Source organism: Orycteropus afer, unplaced genomic scaffold, assembly GCF_000298275.1.
Source record: "Orycteropus afer afer isolate SDZICR_OR568_19922 unplaced genomic scaffold, OryAfe1.0 scaffold00020, whole genome shotgun sequence".
Lineage (NCBI taxonomy): Eukaryota > Metazoa > Chordata > Mammalia > Tubulidentata > Orycteropodidae > Orycteropus > Orycteropus afer.
The window spans coordinates 10,879,391-10,902,461 of NW_006921607.1; the positions used below are offsets into that span (position 1 = coordinate 10,879,391).

At 47.4% G+C, this 23,071-nt stretch overlaps 1 protein-coding gene across 1 annotated transcript in view; it reads right to left on the reverse strand.

The window, feature by feature from the left end:
• Positions 1 to 817: 817 nt before the first annotated feature.
• Positions 818 to 23,071, reverse strand: part of LOC103191737 (transient receptor potential cation channel subfamily C member 4 associated protein) — a 93,832-nt gene continuing 71,578 nt past the window's right edge. Inside the window, exons 8-19 of the mRNA XM_007934588.2 lie at positions 22,371 to 22,556; positions 15,908 to 16,050; positions 10,959 to 11,090; positions 9,218 to 9,276; positions 7,054 to 7,155; positions 5,861 to 5,944; positions 4,712 to 4,802; positions 3,628 to 3,768; positions 2,960 to 3,068; positions 2,263 to 2,375; positions 1,166 to 1,372; positions 818 to 955 (exon numbers count right to left, since the gene is read on the reverse strand). Coding sequence (XP_007932779.1) covers positions 818 to 955; positions 1,166 to 1,372; positions 2,263 to 2,375; positions 2,960 to 3,068; positions 3,628 to 3,768; positions 4,712 to 4,802; positions 5,861 to 5,944; positions 7,054 to 7,155; positions 9,218 to 9,276; positions 10,959 to 11,090; positions 15,908 to 16,050; positions 22,371 to 22,556 — 1,505 coding nt within the window. The remainder of the gene's footprint in view (positions 956 to 1,165; positions 1,373 to 2,262; positions 2,376 to 2,959; positions 3,069 to 3,627; positions 3,769 to 4,711; positions 4,803 to 5,860; positions 5,945 to 7,053; positions 7,156 to 9,217; positions 9,277 to 10,958; positions 11,091 to 15,907; positions 16,051 to 22,370; positions 22,557 to 23,071) is intronic.

Genomic DNA, 23,071 nt, shown 5'->3' on the forward strand with positions numbered 1-23,071 from the left:
GAGGCACACTGGTCCCATGGACAAAAGTCAAGTCCACATCAGTCATTTAAAATAAAGTTCTTTAATAGTCTCCATTTAATTGGTTTATTTGCTGTTAATAAATTGGCAACACAAGGAGGGGCCAAGGGTGTGCTCTAGCCAGGCTCCTGTGTATTTGGGCTCAGGCAGGAGACGCTGCCCTGCGGCAGGGCACAGCCACCCCGTGCCCCAAGGGATGGAGAAGAGCCCCCCTACTTCTGGGGGAAACCCCTGGGATGAACACGGCGGACAATAAGCAAACAGAACCAGAGGAGCTAAAGGAAAACGAGGGTGTGAGGGAGGGATGATGGGCAGGCTTGGGGGAAGGTGGCATTCTTTTCTCCCCCACCCCTGCCCAGGGCTCAGAAGCCTTTGCCTGGGTCCAAAGGCCAGGGCCAGGGCAAGCTTGGCTCACAGACTGGAGGGTGCCCCTGTCTCCCTCCCTACTCTGGGACTGACAACTGAGAGACTGGGCAGGAGCTCAGTCAGAGCTGTTTTGAAAGGCTCCCTTTCCTCTGAGTGGGCCAGGGCCCCAGCGTTCTGAAGGAAGGGTGGGCATAGTACCCTTTGTCCTCATCACAGGGGTCTTCGGAGAACTCAGGTTCCCCAATGACCTGGGCCCTCAGGCCCAAGGGCTTCTAGGACGGTTCCTCCCACCAAGCCTGTACCTGAAGACCTGGGGCAGGCAGGCAGCAGCAGGGAGGCAGGGGAGGGATGGGAGCAGGGCAGGCACGTGGCATGCGTACCCATGCTCACCCACACTGGCCCGGCCCAGCAGCCTTCCGAGGCCTGGCCAAGGTCACTCCTCAGCGAAGTCCCTATCTATGTCCATGTAGGGCTCCTCGATGTAACTGACAAGGGCAGAGGGTGACTGGCGGTCTGGGTTCAACAGGATGGACACTGTCTCCTTCCAGTATGAGAAGCTGATGCAGGAACTCTGGGCAAAGAGAGAGGGGCTGGGGGGCACGCCTGGAGGACCCAGGTCGAGGCCGGCACCCCATGGGGAGGGCCTTGGTAAGGGGACAGTGAGTCACCTGTGCCACATGGCCCATGCAGGGACCACGCACCCCAGATGCCCCTCTGAGGGACCCAGGGTCTGCCCTGCCTGTACTGACCTAATGCCCGCCCAAGGGGGTAGGGCACTCACGTTTTCCAGGCAGGTGCTGTCCTTGTCCTTGTGCAGGTAGTGCTGCTGCCAGAAGCGCAGCAGGTTGTGGAAGTTGTTGAGCAGGAAGCCAGGGTACTTCTTGCTGTGCTCCATCCGCTGCAGCAGCCGCAGGTACAAAGGCAACCGCTCTTTCCGTCGGGCCAGCATCAGGATCACCAGGCTGGTGTTGAGGCAGCTGACGTTCTCCTGCAACGTCCCAGGCCAGCTGACGCGCATGCCAGTAGCCCCAGCGGCCCCTGGTGAACCTGCGAAGCCACTGAGCAGGGAGGAAGGGCATCCCGGGCCCAGAGCATCCAAGGCCCTGACAGCGTCCACAGGCTGAACACTGAGCTGCCCTGCATAAGCCTGAGGCAGGACCGGAGGGAGGAATGGTACCAGCGCCACCTTTCTGCTCCAACAACTTCCTGTTGCCTACTCCCACCCGGAGGCCATCCACTTTTATGGTCTCAGCTCAGGAGTTCCTCCTTCCCACAAGCCACCATTCCCCAGGCAGGACTGGGTGCACATGCCGGATGCACACATCTCAGGTTACAGCGTTCACTCAGCACCACAGTGTGTCAGCAGGGCCTTGTTCACCCTGCATCCCCAGCCAGGGCCTAACCCATGGCCCTGATCCATGTTTATACAGATGAAGAACAAAAGAACAACTGATGAGAGGTAATCGCATTCCCTCTTTTTAAAAGCGTGGAGAAGGGATGGCTGCATAGCTATTCAAAGAGGGAGCTAGGCGTGCATCTTTGGTTCCAAAGCCCTGCACAGCACGAGGTGCAGAAGAAAGCACGGGCTGGGAGTCAGAAGAAATCCGTGCCAGTCTCAACTCTGCCCAGCTGTCTGTGACCCCGGAAGACTTGCTACCCTTCCTCGGGCTCCTCTATAAAATGTGGCACTGATTCTTGTCTATAGGTCTAATACTTATTGGGCAAAGTCCTTAGATTAGCTGGGAGGGTTTCCTAGGAGCCAAGAGATGGACTCAGGAGATACACCTCTCTGGTCAGTTAGGAGATAACACTGTTGGGCTGAGACAAGGAACCTGTTTCCATCTGCCCTTCCTACTGCACGTCGGCCAAGGCCCTCACCTGGGTCAGAGTCTGCACGTGGATGATGTTGATGAGGCGGAAGAGGAAGGACATCTGTGTGGGCACCTGGGATATGTAGGCCAGCAGGCGGCACTCGGACAGGACCTCGGCCACTGGGGACAGAGAGGCAGAACTGTGAGCAGCAGGCTTAAAAATGGTCCATGGCTCTGCCCAGCAGCCTGGCCGCTCAAGGTTCCAGTCAAGCCCTTGAGGGATCCTGACTCTCTTGGAAGCCCCTCACTGTCAAAACAACTACCAGTAAAGTTGGCTGCAGTGGGAACAGATAATCTCCACCTGTTCTGCCACTGAGGCTAAGTTGTGTCCTCATTGGATCCCTCCACCCTGAATGCACCACTACCTTTCAAGGGACTCATGCTCAGGGCCCACCTCTCCCTGAGGTCCTCACCAGCCCCCACTCTCACCCAGCCGGCTCTAGCCCCTTGTTTATGGGTATCATGGACAGTGGAGTTTCCGTTACAGGAAAAGCAATGAAGTTCAGACAATTTTCCAGAGTTCCCAGTGCAGCTGCTTCTGCACATAAGCCTCAGGTGCACCTGTCCGTACCCGCAGATGTGTGCCCCGACCCTGGCCACCTGGCTGCCGTGGGTGGCGCTGGCCAGTCTTCTCTGGCCGCTTGCTGGAGGGCTGCTGTTGGCGCCAGCTGACACTCATTCACCCTGGCATCCTGGACCCTCACCTTTCATGTCCACTTGGTTTTCGAATCGGTCCAGTGACAGAGTGACGCAGCGCACCAGCATGTTGGAGTCAACCAGCGAGCTGTTGATTTGCTTCAGGAACACCTGGAACTAGAGCAGAGCCTGAGCTGAAAGGAGGCAGTGATGTGCTGGCTGGAGACGGGCAGGCCCCGAGCGGGCAAGTCACCGCGGCTCAGAAAGGAGAGTGACCTGCCCTCACCACCCAGCTACCGAGGAGCTCGACCTGGGTCTTCTGACACCTACCCAGTGTCTTTTTCACTCAAGGACACTTGACTCATTTTTACTTCTACTGTCTGAGCTGGGTTTCTGCCACGTGCATCTGTAAGCCAGACTAACACACCAGGCCCAGTCCCTCCTCCTGGGAGCTCCCATCTCAGCCCTCACCACACTCCCTCACATTCTACCCCTCCCACCCTCGTCCCATCCCACAAGCAACTCTGTCTTCCCAGGGATATTTACTAACATTTACTGTCACAGTGCCCAGCACAGGGTAGGTCTAATGAAGGTTTGCTGAAGACCTTTGCTGGCCAACTGACTCCCCAGTATCCTCCAACTGAAAGCCAGCACCTGAAGACTGGCCAGGAGCAGGGCCTCAGAAGATGACTTTCCACAATCCAGTAAACCCCACAGAGCCGTGGGTGCGTCTTACTTTTGCATCAGTGTTGATGTACTTATTGAATCTCTTGAATGCATCAACATTGAACTTCATCAGCTCCCCAAGGAGGTCAAAGTAACTCTGGAGCACATCCCTTGACTTGCACTCGCTGTCCACAATGCAGTACAGGATATGCTGGGGTGGGCAGAGAGGACAGGGTGTCGCTGTGAATGCTGCTGGGCCCTGGGGCCAACAGCAGTGGCTGCTGCCCCGAGGCCATGCTCATCAAAGCTGCCCACCCTCCCCAGCCTCTTCAGGCCTGGAGGTGGGGTGCAGGCTGGGCTATGTAGCTATGGCCTCTCTTGCTTGCTCTCAGCTAAAGCCTGTGACCTGCTCAAGATGGCCAGGGCTCTCCAGCTCCCAGGTAAGGGGTGACTCCTCCAGATGTAAACATCTGCCACTGCCCAAGCACAGATGCCATTCAAATAAATGAAGAACAAATTTAAGGGCTTGGGACACATTTTGACCCTAGGGTTTGCCTTTGTGTTTATGAATGAAATGGTTTAAATAAAGTTTATACCAAAATCAGTAAATTATTATTACCAAGAACATTATGCCAACTTAACTCCCTGATCAAGTTTTCTGCAACAGTTAAAATGTTCCTAACATTTCCTGATTCCAGTGATTTGGATTAGTTTTTTCCCTTATGAATTTTACAGAAGATTTGTTTCATGGGTCCATTTTTTGCCTGTATTTAAAACCAATGACAACTTTGGCCAGTTTGTCCCCTCACCATTGGTTAATTTGACTTTCTCTAGAGTTCATTATTTCATTTAAGGGCAATTAACTTTCAGTCTGTATCAAACATCTTCAGGGTCAAAAGGCCTTGCTGGGTAACTTTAGACTCTAACCTTCCTCCATGACCACCCCTCCAGGTCCCCTAGTCACCCCGTAAAGCACCCCTAGGGAACCCACAGCTGGAAACCTGGGGCCAGTACTAGAGTCACCTCCACTGGCCTTTTCAAAGAAAGAGATTTCGTCTGTTCCTGACACACTGTTTAGGTCTCAGAGCAGGAAACCTATGTGGGGGGTGGGGGCAGAAAGGGACACCCAGTACCCTGGTTCCTTAGGCCATTACCTCCAAAAGGCCTCGCTTCAGCAGGAACATCTGGTCTGCATAGGAGGTGGTCCCTCGGAGGAAACTCTCCACAGCCCGAGCTTGCCAAAACCTGCGACCCAAATGTTGACCCCTGGCCCAGGCGGCTAAGGCTGCCCTCTGCTGGCCCATGCTCGTTCCCCAAGGGGCTGGGAGATGTTTGCTGCCTTTTTATTTACTAATCAGACATCCACTGAACAGCTGGGCGTTTACTGAGCACTGGACATCAGACTAGCCACTGGGGATGGAGCAGTGAGCAAGAGAGCCCCCATCCTCACAGAGCTGCCAGCCAGCCCATCATCTCCTACTTGGCTCTGCCTGAAAGAGTTGTGCCAGGGAGAAAGTGGTGTCTAGGATCAAAGGGCTGGTCCTGGCGAGTCACATGGGAAAATGCACTCTAGGCTTTGCCCTTTTAAAAGAACAGAGAGGGCATGAAAAGAGGAAGGAACGTGTGACCCTCACCTTACTGCTGCTGGGCTGTCCTAGAGAAGAGGAGGCTGGTTGTGAGTGGGGAACCCCAAGCGCAGAGCTGGGATCCACGAGGGGGAGTTTTGGCAAGGCAGCTGAGTTGACAGGGGCACATCTGGGCCTAGAGCCTACTGACAGCTCACACCCTAGTCCTGGTAGAGTCCTCCTTTACCTGCTAACTCCTGTTCACAGCCTTTAAGACTCATCTACAATCTCTGAGCTCTCCCTGTCTGTGCCCAGCTCCCACCAGCCTCCAGCTGCGGGAGGGCTTTCTTTTTTTCCCACAGCTCCTGGGTTGATTGTGGCTCTAGTCCTTCCCACACTCCACTCAAACAGCTGTGTTGTTTAGTTTTTTCATGCCATTTCCCACAACCCAGGGAACTCCACGTGGGCAGGGACGGCCTCCTCTTCTTTTCCACCTGTCCAGCACAGAATGGGTACCTGGTAACTGCTTGGTCAACTCCTGAAATATGCTGGTTCTGCAGCAGAAGTTACATGCCTGCTGAGCCAATGCCAGGGCAAGAGGGTGGTCAAAGGCCTTCTCCCCGAATAACCAGACTGCAGAGGGGGAAGCTGGTGACTGAAGGAAGTACTTCTAACCATTTGAGAAACTCTTGGCTCCTAGAGCCCTCAGGGTGGCAGGTATCTATCCCCCAGACCTACCTAAAAGACGACTCGGCCGGCTCCTTCTTCATGACCTGCAGCAGGCGTGTTAGTAAGCCCCTCTTCCCATCACAGACTAAACTCCTGAAACAAAAGGGAAACTGGTGACAGATCTGAGGGGTTGCCAGGGGCCAGGTTCCACTTGGCTGAAGGACTACATCTTGAGCCCCTGGGGCTGAGTCACTCTGCTGGCTTAGATGGGTGAAAAACATGGGGACACAGCCAAGACTGCAGGATGCCCCCTGCTCTATCTGGGTCTAGAGCAGCCCAAGGACTCCTGTAGTCAGAACCAACAGCCAAGCACATTCACACCAATCTCAGGCCAGCCTTCCCATCCCAAGCCCACTGGCAAGTGATCCAAGGCCATAAACACAACCAGAGTCAAAGAGGGTTTTGAACCACTGGAGGGAGGGCTGTTTACACCAAAAGTGGGTTTGAAATAGGCCATGATAGAGCCTGCCAGATAGGGCAAAGTCCGTGCCAAGAGGCCCCAGGTTCAGCTCCAGCTGGGCACTGGACAAGTCGTCATGCCTCCAGGCCTCAGCTTCAAGGCCTGTGCGGCAAAGGCTGAAGCTGAGGAAGTGACTCAAGTTCTGGGCCCTGAAACTGCCGCTTCCAACAGAGTAATTCTACTTTTACCCACATGAAGATGGAAGTGTGTCCAATTTCATTTAAAAAGAGTTCTGCTGACTTTAAAAAAAAAAAAAAGGTTGGGAAATCATGGCTCCTGTTACTGGATGGAGTTCCCCCAACTCTGCTCAGAAGAAAAGGCAACATAACCCAGGAATGTGCTGGTTGCAGAGTCCAGCGTCCAGAAAATGGGACTGAACTCTTGGCAGAGGGTGAGGGACTTGCTTCTGTTTGTCCTGCTTGGTGAGCAGGTCAGCAAAGATGCCTTGTGCACATGTGAGTGATGGCGGGGGAGGGGCTGAGCACAAATCACATGACCTTTGGCAGGTGACCTCTCCGAGCGGCTGTTCCCTCATCTGAAAAGCGGAGAGGACAGCGCTTCCCTCCTTGGGCTGCTGGGAGGCTCCGGGGAGATAACGCAGGAGATGTTGCCAGCACAGTGCCTGGCACGCAGGAAGCCTCAGGACACAGTGGCTTAAGCGTGCCTGCCTGTGTATGCCTATCTGTGAGCTCTAGGCCCACAGGCAGCTAGAGTGGGGACTGTATACCCCACACATGCTCACCTGTCAGTGTTGAGGACAGCTTCCACCTCAGGGATGTTGGCCTTGAGAGAGATGGCACTGAGTTCGTTCAGCTCCTGGTTATTGAGGAGCAGGTACTTGTTCCTGAAACAAATGGGTTGGAAGGGTCAAGCATCAGAACTGGGGTTGCCCTGCCAGCACTGGGCTAGTACAGGGAGTTCCCTGCCCATTTCCTGAGCTGAAGGAAAGGATCTGAGAATCTACCAGTACTCGCCTTCCTGAGCTGGCACTCTGCACCGTGGACGCTCAGATTATCTGAGTCTTTCTCTGCTCCAACACCCATCTCTCTGGCTGCCACATTCATGACCAAGGTCCCTTCCACCATCTCCCGTCTTCTTCTCCCTACTGAACATTTCTATTTGACTTCTCAAAGGCACATCCAACTCAGCAAGTCTAAACCAAATCATCTTTCTCCTCAAGCCTGGTCCTAGTCCAGCATCCCCACCAGGGTGTACTCAGTTATGTAATCCAGGAAGGCCTCTGTGACACTCCTTCCTGGCATCCGGCCCGGTTATCACCTGACTCATGTGGACTGCCCCAGCATTAGCACCCTTATGAGCAACCTGAAAGAGACCACAAAGATGATCTCTCCCCAAGAAGTCAATTCCCCACACGACACCCAGAGTGATCTTCAGAAAATGGGAATCCAATCAGGTCACTCCCATTTAAAACATTTCCACAACTTCACACTGCTTTTAGAACAAATAAAACTCAAGCCTCTGAATTGGAGCCACAAAGCCGTGCGTGGCCAGGCCACCAACTACCACTGCAGCCTCACGCTGAGCCACACGCCCCAACACTCACATCACCTGGCCACACTTCAATGGGTGCTCCCTTCTGGCTAAACATCCTACCTTTCCACTCTTCCTTTTCACCCAGTTAACTACTGCCAACCCTTCAGGTCTCAGCTGACGCATTACTTCTACAGGGAAGAGTTCCCCAACTACCCTCCAGCCAGCTCAGGACCCTTGCCAAATGTTCTCTCCCAAAACCATGCTCCTTCCCTCCCAAATACTATCTGTGTTTGCTAGTGTACATCCAATGGTGTGATTTTCTAATTAATGTCTGTCTCCCTCCCCAGACTACAAGCTTCATGACAGCAGGGCCTATGCCTGTTTCTACTCATCACTGTATTCCCAGAGCGTGGCACAGTGCCTGGCACACACAAGTGCTCAGACTGAAGTTTTATGAAAGCTAAGGATGTTATCTCCTCAGGAAAAAAATGTGCACGTTCATAACATATGGGGGTCATTTTTCAGGGGGATGCACGTATTTCCTGATGTCCCTCTATGTTCTCCATTCAGAGAACCTCTCCGAAATAGGATGGTTACACATGATGAAGATGGACGTTGCAAAGAGGCCCCTGGGGTGACATCTGTCCTCAGGCATGATCTGTGACTCATAAAATGTTTTAACAGAAATGGAACTAGTATTTACAAGTCATAACTTGTTTCTTATGTAAATCTCAATTTCTGGTCTTCCTTGAGGGGACAAAATAAGCAGTTATGAAACAGAAAGCCCAAGTTTTGGCACACATAACAGGTGGCTGGAGCTAAGCTGCAGCTGCCCAGGTGTTCTAGCTCACCACGGTCCCACCACACTCGTGGTCTGCCAACATCAACGTCAATGTCTGGCTGCCATTCATCCCCGTTTTCCTTATAGCAGAATCACTTTCCTACACGTTTTCTTTTGAAGGTTGAAAAACAAAAAAATTAGAGGGAAAAATGTGTTTCAAGAAAAATAGGAGTACCTTTCCTTGTGGAGGTGAAGAATAGCCCATCTATTCAACAGGCAAATATCAACCCATTCTGCCCACCTTAGGTTCTTACATGGCCCCTGAACCATCTGGTCCTGGCTGAGAGATGAGAGACATACTGACTCCAAGGGTAATTAAGGGCCAACAACTTCTGTACTTGCTTCCTACGGAGGGCCTGTGAGGGCTAAGAAGCTCAGTCCAGTGCCTGCCGTGAAGGAAGGGCTGAATAAAGGGAAGTGCTGGCCCCACTTGGTGACACTGAGGTGACAATAGCCTTTCATCAGCTCCCAGGGCCTCCTCCTGAGCTGAGGTCAGTGATGGGACAAGGAAAGAAGAGGTCTTTGGGAGAGGACCCAACAACTCTCCTTTAAGGGATGCACTTGTACTTACTCATGGTGGTCACTGAAACTCTGAAGAAGCCTCAAAAACTGTATCTTCAAGGTGATGTCCTAGAAGACATGTATATCCTCAGTGTTAAAACCACAGTCACAACATCCCAAAATAAAAAACAAGGCAGACACTCCACTGAGAGCCTGGCCCTATCACCTGGCTTCTCTGAGCCTTTGTCCTCACGCACAGGGAGGACTTTTCTTTAAAACCACGTGTCAAGTTCTACATCTGACCAATAGCAGATTAAGCTAATGCAGAACCCTTCCTGCTAAGAACACCTCAATATAATGGATAAAAAAACAACAAAATTATTTTAAATGTCAGGCTGAGCTCCTAAGAAAGAAATGGAAAACCACAGGAATCAGAAGTGAAGAAAGGGCTGAGGGTGTGTGTGGGGTGGGGGTGGAAACAAGGTAGCCACTCATGCTAGAGCTTGGGTCTGGATGCCCTACAGGGACCAGACGGAGCCTTGGGTCTGCATAACCTTCATGGTGCTTACAAACCTGGGGGCAGAATGGTTTAAAAAGCTCAGTCTACCACCCCAAGAAGCTGACAAAGAAGCATGTCCCTGCTGGTGGCTGGAGGGGAACCTTCCATGAGAAGCCGAAACCCTGGGCTCACACTACCAGGGAGGCAGGGCCAGGACACGAAATGCAAAAACCAGCCCTGGGCCAGCTGTATTCTCTGAAGCACCTGGCAGAAACAAAAGCTAAAGTGCTCTGTGGAATGACTTAAAGGACTCAGCCTACCCACGTACCCACCCACTGGGGAAGTAAGTGCCCGAGGGTAACTGCTCCAACAATACAAAACATGAAGCAACAGACGTCTTAAGACTCAACTAAAAGCATTAGTTGCCCTGTGAGCAATCTGCAAGAGACCATAAAAAAGCATGTTACAAATGATTAAGGAGATAAAAATGCAACACAATGAATCATAATGAAAGACTGAGACTGTAACATGATGAACACCAAGATTTTGAAAAAAGACCCAGACAGAATGTAAAATATACCCACTTGAAATTAAAAACTCAAATGGATGGGCCAAGCAGCAAATCTGACAGGACCAAAGAAAGAAATGCTAAGGCAGAAGACAGGGCACTGAGGACGCCACCCGGAATGCAGTGCTCTGATGGCTGTATAACACTTTCAGACCCCACAGCACTTTCCTGCTCACCATGGCGGGTAAGCCACATCGCAGCCTGCAAGGTCACCAGGGCAAGAGAGCACTATCCTCCTTCAGCAAGAAAACAGGCTCAGAGATTTGGTGACTCACAACAAGCTGAGTGGCACAACAGGCCTGACCCCTAGTTTGGAGCTCTTGGTAGGCACTTGACAAAGATGAAGCAGAGATAAGTCCCCAACCCTTAAAAAAAACAAAGGAGCCTAAACATCTTTTTCTTGATGTAACCACCGGTGGTATGTGGTTCTAGAATGAAAAAGTTCAGCGGTGGAGCATGGAACAAGGAAAAAGTTGCTGTTAGGCAGTCGAGGAAGTGAGCTGCCCACCCTGGGGGTGTGAGGGGAAGCCAGCTGAGAGTGTCTCAGCAGGAACACCTCAAAGGGGCATGACCCTTCTCTACCACTAATAACTACCCTTCCCTAATAACTGGGGGCTTCCAATGATGGGATTCCAGTCTTTGCTCTGCTCCCAAGGAACAAGAATTGAAAAAGGTCAACAGTAGGATTTAAAATAACTACTCCTGGCAAGTAAAGCCCCTTCTGCCCCAGGGCCCCCTGCTCACCGGGCTACAGTCACAGTTCTGGTTATGACCATGGAGGACAAGGGCAGAGGCTGAGTGCTTCCTCCAAATCAGCTTGTCAAACAAATTATTGAGCCCTGGTATCAGCTTGAATTCTGCAATCATTCTGTGAACCTGGATGGGCGGGAAGGAGAAGCATTAAGAGAGATGCACTAAGATCTACAGAGCCTCAGGCTCAGCAGGTATAGAAACAAGCTTTGGGAGGAACCCAGTCAGTCAGTATGCTGAGGTTTCAGGAGACACCACACACACCCTACTCTTCATCACCCACCCTCCACTGCACACAAACAGGTTGTTGTTGTTGTCAGGCGCTGTCACATCATCTCCGACATAGCGACCTATGTACAACACAACAAAATGCTGCCAGTCCTGTGCTGGCCTCACAACCCCTGCTGCACCTAAGCCCATCGCTGCAGCCACTGTGTCACACAAACATACTTTCTACTTTTGCTCATCATTCCTCACAATAATCCTACGAGTCCCACTATATGGAAGGTCCAATCTTAGTAGCATGAGGTTTCGGTTCAGCTAGCCCCAAGTATGAATCTTAGCTCCACGTGTACAAACTTAGAACCTTAAGGAAACTCCTGTTTCCAGTTTGCGACATCATCATCAAAATGCAAATACTTCTCACGCATCACCACACTACAGTAAGTTCCAAATGAGGGCAAGATACAAACACTAAAAAACCAAACTCTAACAGTCCTAGAAAAATCTGTGTAAAGAAATTCTTCAAACTAATTTGAAAGTGGAAAATCTTTTCTCAAGTATTATGCTAAATGGAGGAGCCAAAAAGAAGACTGTTAAAAATTCAACCACATGAACTTTTTGAAATTCTGTGTGGAAAACCACACACATACACACACACACACACACACACAGATGCTACAAGTCCAAAGTGGAGAATAAATAAGCAACTCACATCACAGGCAAGAGCTACTTTTATTTATAAGGAGTCCGACAAACTCTTTAAAAAAACAAAACAATTAAAAAAAAAAAAAACAAAACCTACCAAACCAACCCTACAGAAAAAGTGAGCAAAGGACATATAGACAGGACCCAACAAACACAAAAGGTTCGTAAAGCTATGAAAAGCGTTCAACTTCACTTACAGCATTAAGAAAAATTCAAATCACAAGGCATTTTTCATTTTTTCAAATTGGCAAAGAAAAAAAAATTTCTAAAACTGTTGGTGAAGGTATGGGAATCAGGTACATTCTGACACTGCTGGGGCGAGGGCGGGGGGGAGGGCGGTTGACAGCAACTACCCTGCTACAACTCAGACAGGAGACCAAGTTGGCATTATCTCTAAAAATTATAAAGCCACATCCATTTGACCAGTAATTCCACGCATAGAAATTTATTCTCAGACAGATTCTGTAAATACTAACGGCGTATGTACAAAGTTACTCATGGCAGGTTGACATACCCTATACTGCCACCAATGGGGACCAAATAAATAAATAATGGTGCAGCCACCCAATGGGATACAAGGCACCAGTAAAAAAATCAAAGCCTTTACATGTTATGAATGGAACATCTGTCAAGGTATGATGTTAAGAAAGCAAGTGTGTACGTACTATGTAACTGAATGTGTTTAAAAAAAGAAAAAAGAGAGAGAGGAATATATTTGCTTTAATAAGCATAAAATGTCTCTGGAAGAACACACTATTAACTGGTAAAATGAGCTGCTTCATGGGAGAACTCGAATGTTGAGGGTCAGAGGGAAGAGGCTTCACTGATAGCCACTTACGCCTTTAAAAATAGAAGTAAATGAAAGTCTTACTATTATTGTTACATAACACTAACAAAACAAACCAATTACTACCCCTCCTCAGGGCTACTGTAAGGACAGTCAGAAAATACACATGAAGTCCTAAGCACAGGAGCTTCGTGGTTTGAATCCACCAGCTGCTCAGTGGGAGAAAGATGAGGGACAGTCTGCTTCTGTGAAGATTTGCAGCCTTGGAAACCCTATGGGGCAGTTCTACGCTGTCCCTGAGGGTCGCCACGAGCTGGAACTGACTCAGCTGCCATGGAGTTTTGGAAGCACAGGAGGAGTACTCAGTTATTCACACATAAGGGAGAAAGGGAAGTCCAACAGAACCAACGTGGGTAAGGTCAGAGGTGGAAATGCCACCCTACCTCACGTGTTCTGAGCCTAAAGGCTGCTCCTTTCAGCCCGAGTCCTTTGATGAAAAATGGGGGAATAATGAAACTGCAGAAAAGACATAATGCGGTTCATGTGTGTGTGTGTGTGTGTGTGTGCGCACGTGTGTGGGCAACACACGTCCACACTCAGGGCCTGGCTTGCAGAAGTGACTGCTCTGTTGACTATTTTCAGAAGCACTACAGAGTGGAGGCTTTCAGTCTTGTGATTTCAATTTCGCCAAGACAGGTCAGAGAACTTGGTCCAACGGGCACATAAGCAAGAAGGCCCCTTGCTCTCTGGAGGCCTGGACAAGGAAACTCTTTCCCTTGCTCTCTCAGACCATCAGCTCTTTGAAGGCAGGGTCTGTGGATCCATGTCTCCACAGCGTCTGCATACAGGAGAAACTCAGTGAGTGCTGACTGTGCAAGTGAGAAGGAGCCAGTAAACAGAAGTGCTCCGACAGGCAGCAATGCCAAGGCCAGCTGACAGACTCTTCTTAAGAGAGCAGATCTACCATCACAGAGTTAAAAGACCACAATGATTCACAGAAGCGTAGGAAGAGGCAGGCTCAGGGAGCAGGAACTTGTACAGTGAGGTGACAGAAAGAGGTCAGGGCAGCAGAGTTTAAAATCCCAGCTCTAACAACACCTGGCAACTAAGAGCATCAATTTCAGAGAGAGGGTCCCACAACCTGTTGTGCAACTTAACCAAATATTAAAAAATTCAAATGTGAACATTTTGACGGTGCCTTAAAAAACTAAAAGCACACAATACAGTATCATTATTATTATTTTTGAAAAACGCATTCCATATTGAAGGAGAGGAGTACCGGTGCTGTGGGTGATCAGTACAATGAGCTCATCCAGGTCCCAGCTTCAAATGTCAATCACAGGCTGGGGACGCCCAAAGCCACTACACCTCCAGGCACAGGAAACCCAAGTTCTGATTCTAAAAGACATTTCAAACCTAACTTGTTCAATACTAAACTCTTCTTACTCCCTAAGCCCATTTCTTCACTCCTCTCCTCTCCCTGATCTTAACCATTTCAATGAATGGCTATTCCACCCTTCCATTTGTTTAAGCCAAAAACCTTAGGAGTCATCCTTAACCCCTCTCTTTTTCCTATCTCACATCCAAGCCATCAGCAAATTCCATCTGTTCTACCTTCAAAATATATCCAGAATGGAACCACTTCTCACAACCAACATGCTGGTCCTAGCTTCCATCACCTCTTGGCTCACCTGATAGGTTTCCCCACTTCCATCCTTGCTGTCTCTGGTCTTTCACAGAGCAGCCAGAAGAGTGACTTCCCATTTCACTCAGAGTAAAAACTAAAGTCCTTAAAATGGCATATAAAACCCAGTGTACTCTGGCTGCAGACTGCCTCAGACCTTTTCTGCTCCTCTTCCTCTGGTCCATCCACCTGAGCTTCGTCACTGTTCGGCCAACACACCAGGTATGCCCCTGCTGCCCCACGGTCTTTGCTTCCTCTACCTGGGAGGCTGCAACTATCAGCACAGCCATCCCTCACTGTCTTCAGGACACGGACATGCCAGAGGCCATGTTTTCAACAAGCATTTTTCCTGACCACTTATCTAAAATCAATCTCTATCCCTCCCCCACCACCTTCCCAAGGGTCCCCCTGTCCCCTACTCCATAGAAGATCCATCTTCTAAGTCCTACATTGAAACACATGGGGTTGTCACTAGTCAGAACTGACCTGACAGTAACTACTTTTTCTGGTTTTTTACAGCATACACACAGCACGTGCAAACCCTACAGGGGCAGAGAATTTTGTCTGTTTTGTTCATTGCTGTATCTTTAAACAAACTCTTGTATCAACAACTAGAGAATCTAAGGTCCTTTCCAGCTCTCACAATCCATCCATTTATCGCCTCTCCATCAGCAGGGCTGGAATGAACGCTTTCTTTGCAAATAATGCCAGATCACAGCTGGCTACCACCTTTCCTACTGCTTTACCGTGGGCTTGAATCTCTATCACTATTTACTAGCTTCCTGACTAGGAACGACTATTTTTTCTCTCTGAGTAGGTTTCCCCACCTCTAAAATGGGTATAAATATACCTACCTCATAGCTGTTATAAGGAACACGGCTAGTCCAATGTGAGATTCAAAATGGTGCATAAGGAATGCTGAGCTCTCAGCCTCCCCTCCCACTAAGCCACCCCGCCCCTTCCCAGATAGTTTAGAGATAATCCCTTGGATAACAGATATAGCTGGCGGAGAGGGCTACCTCTGCACAATCTCCTGGAGAAGCTGCCTTCCTCCTGCTGGAGGCTGGAGGCTCTTGCTCCTTCCTGAGAATTGCTTCAAGGCTCAGGGAACCCGGCACATCTGCAGCCACGCTACCGCAGCCCAGTGTTCCTACCCTGACAGAGCGCTGGACTCTGCCCCTCTATCCTAAGCCCCTGGGCGCACCATCACACTGGCAACTCCTCTTTGCTTCTACAGGGCTGTCATCTTGCCAGACACTGACCCTTTATTCGTCATGTTGACAAGGTCAGAAAATGCCACTAAGTTACCTACTCCCAACCTGTGTATTGATACTCTGCCTGGAAATGCAGCCCAAAGCAGGTACGATGGAAAGTCTACGAGCTCTGGAATCAGACCTGTGTCCTTATGGGTGAAACAGATAAGGAAAACCACTGCTATACTTTGCTGGGTTAGTGAGAGTCATTCTGGGAAAAGGCCTAATGGAGGACTTGAGACACCATAGGCACTTGGGAACAGGTGCTCTGAGACTTTGAGGAGAGGCCCACCTGGTTTCGCTGACGCCCCATCAGCAGCACGCAGAGGACATACAGCACTTCCAGTTTATACATGATCTCATGCATAATCTTCATTGACTGGGGCAGCTGGGTCCTAGTTGAAGTGTGAGGCAGGCCATTCTCCTCAGAAGCCCCTGGAGGAGGGAACACAATGGAGGCTGAGACAGCCACCAGGAGAGAGGGGTGAGTCACAGCTTGTGAGGAAACATGTTTCTGTCTCTCAAACTTGCTCCAAACAGATCTGAGGTAAAAGAGCCGTCAGACTGGGTCCTGGGCCCTTAACAAAGACTTCAAAAGCTCCAAAACTCCTTCCAAGACCCCAGGAGTCAGACAAGCTTAGAAACTTAGAAAAATTGACTCTGCAGTTCTATTCTGTCTCATCAACTTTAACAGAAAACAAAAATATTTCCACACCAGCCAGTATAATAATATAATCCATCCCTTCCTCCCATGCCCCTTTCTCCTGCCACCATTAGACTTCTCCCAAAGTACCCAGAAAGACACCGGGCAGCAGAGCGTGTAGAATTCTCCTCAGGTTACGAGAGACTCAGAGCACTCAGGGCCTCTGGCTAGATTCTGTCAGGGGCACTGCTGAAAAGACTGAGAGGGATCCATGTCGATGGTTCCCCACTCTCATCCCCGTTTTCGAAAGAAGCACCATTTGAAGTTTTCTGAGGTTCAACTTTCTAAGCAGTCAACACAACTGATACTAGTGACACCGACAAGTGTGTTCTCTCCTAGCAGATTTTCCTTTGACCCAATACCATCATTACTAATAACAACAGTGGTAAAGCAACATTAGGGACACCTGATAAGCCAGGAGGTGTCCCTGGATGATGCAAATGGTTAAGCGCTCGGTCAGCAACTGTAAGTCTGGCCATTCAAACTCACCTAGAGGAGCCTTGGAAAAAAGGCCTGGTGATCTGTTCTCAAAACACCAGCCACCAAAAACCCCACGGAGCACCTTTCCAGTCTGACACACATGAGGTCCCCATGAGTTGGAATCCACTTGATGGCAACTCACTTGTGTTTTTGGTTTGACATGCCAAGCACCGTGCTTTGGGCTTTAGGTCAACCATTTCATTCACTCTACCCAAAACCACACCAAACGCATTGTTATTGAGTCAATTCCAACTCATAGTGAACCCTGTAGGACAGAGAAGAATTGCCCCATCGGGTTTCCAAGGCCGTACATCTTTACAGAAGCAGACTGTACATCTTTCTCTTGCAGAGTGGCTAGTGGGTTAGAACCACCAACCTTTCAGGTAGCAGCTGAAGACTTACACACCACACCACCAGGTAGTGGGGAGGGTCCCAAACCCTTCTAAGTAGCGTCTTATAAAAGGGGAAAATAGACATGGAGACAGAGTCACAAAGGTTAAGACACCATGTGACGATACATCTACAAGCCTATCCGGACCCTATAAAGGTCACTATGAGTTGGAAGTAACTCAACAGGAATGGGTTTGATTTTGGTTTGGTTTAGGTTTGGCTTTACTCTGATATGACCTCCTTAACTGATAACATCTTCAAAGAAAAAAAAAAAAAAAACTATTTCCAGATAAGGTCACATTCACAGGAACAGGGGTTAGGACTTTATAATTTTTTTGGGGGTAGGGGGGAAGACATAGTTTAATCCATAACGTTCAGTTTTTCAAAACTGTCAAATAATATCCCATAGTACAGATACACGTTTTGTTTGTCCATTCATCAGCTGGTAGATATTTGGGTTGTTTCCACATTTTGGGTATTACGAATAATGTTGCTATAAACATTCATGCAGAAGCTTTTGTGTGGATTTGTTTTCATTTTCTTGGGTACACCTAGGAATAGAATTGATGATCACACAGTAGCTCTTCATTTAACTTTCTGAGGAAATGTCAGACTGTTTTTCAAAACAGCTGCACTATTTTACATTCCAATCAGTGCTATATGATGGTCCCAATTTCTTCACATCCTTGCCAATACTTGTTAATGTCTGTCTATCTGAGTATACCCATCCTTGTGATGTGAAGTGGTATCTTTTCCTGGTTTTGATTTGCAATATCCTGATGGCTAATGATACTAAACATCTTTTCATATGCTTATTGGCTGTTTCAATTTTCTTTGGAGAAATGCCTATTTTCATATTCTTCGCTTATTTTTAAAACCAGGGTGTCTTTTTATTACTGTGTCGTAGGAGTTCTTTACCTGCTCTGAATGTTGTTGTTGTTAGGTGTTGTCAAGTCAGCTCTGACACACAGTGAGCCAATGTACAACAGAATGAAACACCATTCAGCTGTGTGTCCTCACAATCCTTGCTATACTTGAGCCCATCATTGCAGCCCATGTCAATTCATCTTGTTTAGGGTCTTCCCCTTTTTCAGTGACCCCCCCCACCTTATCAAGTATGATAGCCTTCTCCAGGGACTGGTCCCTTCTGACAACATTTTGACCAAAGTAGGCAAGACAAAATCTGGCCATTCTCACTTCCAAGGAGCATTCCAGCTGCACTTCTTTCAGGACAGATTTGTTCAATCTTCTGGCAGTCCACAGTATTTTCAGTATTCCTCACCAACACCCTAATTCAAAGGCATCAGCTCCTCTTCAGTCTTCCATACTCATCGTCCAGCTTTCACATGCATACGAAGAGACTGAAAACACCATGGCTTGGGTTAGGTGCACCTTAGTCTTCAAAGTGACATTCCTGCTTCCTAACCCTTTAAAGGGGTCTTTTGCAGCAGATTTGCCCAAAGCAACACCAAGTCTGATTTCTTGCCTGCTCCTTCCATGGGTGTTGATTGTGGATCCAAATAAAATGAAATTTATTTTACCTGGATATAGACTGAATACAAATGCATTATTAGATACAGTGAAATCCAGAACTCAATGGGACTGTTTTGTTCTTCCACATCTCACAAGTTTTCTTTGACAAAGTGCAGTCTTACCACTTTTCCATTACTTGTTTTAGTGGAAAATATTTGAATTTTCTTTCTCTAACAGGTTTCTACCTCACACAGGTCCCAGCTTTTATAGGTTTTACTGCACATGGTTTGCAGATATTTGCTCCCATTCTGGGGTCTGTCCATTCCCCCACTCCCACCCCCAGCTAAGGAATTCATTGTTTATTTATCATATATCACATGTCTTTCAAAAGTTTTACAGAATATTAAACATTTACATATCATCTGATGCTACTACTAGCATGTGATTACTAATTCTCTTGAATTGTTGATGTAATTGAGCTCAAAACAAAGCAATGCTGGCCAGGGTTCCTGCCAATGAAGTGAGAAAAAGAAGCCATCTACTAATTCTGAAACTTTGAGAGGTACAGGACTGTTCCCTTGACAGTCTGTTAATCATGGCTGTAGTTCCAGTAGCCTGTTGGCGATCCAGAACACACACAGGGATAAGCTGTGGATTACAGAAATCTCAGTTCTTACAGCAGTCGCAGTTCTTAGTAGCTGATGCTTTGAAAACTGCCTACAGTTGCACAGTAAGCTCACCAGCTCAAATTCACAGCAAGTGTTGTAGCTGTTAAGGGAGCAGATTCCCTCAAAGCAAGAGTCAGGTAGCAGGGCCGTTTCTTCCTCTGCATTTCTGCTCTGAACTCATTAGCACTTCTGCTCCAACTTCTGGAAACCCGGCCCTATTTTTCCCTTTTTGTTAAGCAGGGATATTTGAGATGCTAAAGGCAAAGAACAGTGCCCTTCTTCCTAAGTAGCCATTTCCCTGAGTAAGGATGTTCTGCCAAATGGATTCTGCAGTTCTGCTGCCCCTGATTATATTAGAGGCCTTGTGCTTGGGTTTTAGTAGAAATGGAGTCCACTGGGTGGTGCTGACAGTTACCACTCTCAGCTACTAACCAAAAAGTTTGGTTTGAGTCTACTCAGAGGCACCTTTGAAGAAAGGCCTGGCAATCTATTACCAAAAATAACCCAATCAATCACTGAAAACCCTACGGAGCACACTTCACTCTGACACTCAGGGGGTCACCACAAGTGATGGCAAGCGGCTTGGATACTAGAAATAAGCTGTCACTCATCTTTTTTTTTTTTTTTGCTGCCTCTTTTTCTGCTATTGTGTTGGGAGGTTCTTTCTTCTTTCCTTTTCCCCTTTCTTATAACTGCTCTTTTTGTAACTGCAGAGGTTTAAAGATCTGAATCCAGCATAAAACGATCATATTTAAGACAAAACACAAATGAACACAGAGAAAAGAAGCATAGTTTTTCACCAACTGGATGTAATCATGACTCAAGTTTTACCCTGTGACCTGAAAGTGACCAGTTACCTAGCTAGACTTATGCTATAGTTTGCTCTGGTTAATTTCTGACACTGGCTAATACTAATGTTAAGTAGGCAATTTTAAAAAATAAATATATGCCCAGCAAAGGCTGAAATGAACAGACATACTCTGATAATGTTCAGCCAAACAGCTGGTAGTAGTCACTATGCACGCCACACAGGAATCCTACTACTTGTGTTTAAGATTACCTTCCCACTTACTAGAATTTCAACACCATGGAGGAAAGAGTCATGCAAATACAATTCTGCAGAGCAATGTAGGAAGATCAAATAAAAATTAGAGTTTCTAAGAATTCTAAAAAAAGAAACATTTTCTAGTTTTCTTCTATTCCTAGTTTATCACGAAGGGGTGTTGCATTTTGTGAAATGCTTTTTCTGCGTCTATTAAGATGATTTTAAGTGACGCAGACTATAGCCTTCAGTATGGATTACACCTCAACATAAAGAAAACAAAATCCTCACAACTAGACCAATAACCAACATTATGATAAATGGAAAAAACATTGAAGATGTCAAGGATTTCATTTTACTTGGATCCACAACAACACCTATGGAAGCAGCAGTCAAGACATCATCAAAACAATGTATTGCATTGGACAAAACTGCTTCAAAAGATCTCTTCAAAGTGTTAAATGAGCAAAAATGTCACCTGAAAACTAAGGTGTGCCTGACGCAAGCCATGGTATTTTTAATCACCTCACATGCTGGACAATGAAAACGAAAGAGTGAAGAAGAACTGATGCCTTTGAATTATGGTGCTGGCAAAGAACAATAAACGTATCACGGACTGCCAGAACAAGCAAATCTGCGTTGGAAGAAGGACAGCCAGAATGTTCCTTGGAAGTGAGGATGGTGAGACCTCATCTCAGGTACTTTGAACGTGTTATTAGGAGGAACTAGACCCTGGAGAAGGTGCTGGGTAGAGGGTCAGCGAGAAAGAGGAAAACCTTCAACAAGATGGACTGACACGTGGCTGCAACAACGAGCTGAAACATGGCAAGGACTGTGAGGAAGGTGCAGGACCAGGCAGTGTTTGTTCTGTTGTACACGGGTTCACTGCAGGTCAGCACTGACTCCACAGCACCTCACAACCACCTAACAACATTAAAACCATCATTTTCAAGGTAAAAGCCAATCCCCCAACTAACAAACCCCTCAGCATCATTTACAATAATTAGACTGGACATCATATAATGGCAGGCCAAAGTCAAAATTCTCCCACCAAGGTGGATCACTGGGCTAATGTCAACAATATGGAAAGCTGATTAAACTATTTACTCAGTACTTGGTGAATGTCTACTGTGCTGAAAACACTACCACCTGTTGTTGATGTGAGTTGCCTCTAACTCATGGCAACCCCACATGTAGAATTGGTCTCCACAGGGTTTTTAATAACTTATTTTTGATGTTGACAACATATACCAATCCAACAAATTCTACATATACAGTTCAGGGACAGTATTTACATTCTCTAAATGATACACCCATGCTCACCTTCCTTTTCTGAGTTGTTCCTCCTTCATTTACCAGTCTTTTGAAACATAAAGAAGTTTTAATTCTGATGAAGTCCAATTATTTTTCTTTTGCTGCTTCTGCTTTTAGTCTGTATCTGAAAAACCACTGTCTAACCTAAGGTCATGAAGATTTATATCTACTTTTCTTCAAAGAATTTTATAAATTTAGGTCTTTGATGCTTTTGAGTTAATTTCTGCATATGCTATGAGGTAGGCATCCAACTTCATTCTTTTACATGTGGCTATCTAATGGTCTGACACCGTTTGCTGAAAAGACCATTGTTACCCCCACTGAACTGTCTCGGAATCCTCATAGAAAATCAACTGGCTCTAAATGTGAGGATTTAAACCTGAACTCCCAACTCTACAACTCTATTCCATTGATCTATAAGTCTATCCTTATGCCAATAACACACTGCCTTGATTACTGTAGCTTGGTAAGAAGTTCAATAACTAACTTTCTTATGTGGAACTAATTTTGCAATCCTAGGATAAATCTCACTTGGTCATGGCGTATCATCCTTTTTGTATATTGCTAGGTTTGCTTTGCTAAGATCTGATGAGGATTTTGGCATCTATACCCACATACCATACTCCTAAGAAACACTGATCTGCTGTTTTTCACTCAGGGGATGCAGGAAACCCACCGTGAGTACCTTGACTGTGCTCAGATTCCTCGTTGGCCACTCGCATCAGGGCATCCAGCACCAAAGCATTGTCTAGCCACGTGTACCATTCCTCCAGCTCCTGAAGGAAGCTGGCTGTGCCTGTCGATTCTGACACCTTTCGAGTCGCCAGCTTGCAAAGCCGCTCAACAAAGCCAGGGATGCTAAGAAGGGCCGCTGCCAAGAAGAGAACAAGACAGGAAATTTTCAAACCAGAGACCAGCAAAACCAACTCTAAAGTCTTCAATAAGCAACCTGCTCTCCATATGTCTGATAGGAATGATTCTACTCAGACAGCAGCTAGTCAGTGCTTTCTTTTTAAAATGAAATGCCATGCCAGGATCAAACAAAAATAAAGTTATAAAAATTAAGTTAAATTTTTAGCAGATGTAGTAAAATAGGCTCTGTCATAGCTACTGCAGGGATATAAATCAGAAATAACCTTTGCGCTTTAAATTGTGTGTCGCTAAGCCAGCATGCCCATTTCTGGGAACTGACCACAAAGAAATAACTAACCCGTCATATTTGCAAAGACATCTGTAAAATGGCACTCTTTGATGTGATTTCTGCTATAAAAAGGTGGGTGATACAGGAGATCCCTGATAGAGAGGGAGAAAATACGGAACAAAACTCAAAATCATTTGGAGAAAAAAAAAGGGGGGGGGGGGGGATCCAGGAAAAGAGGGTGACAA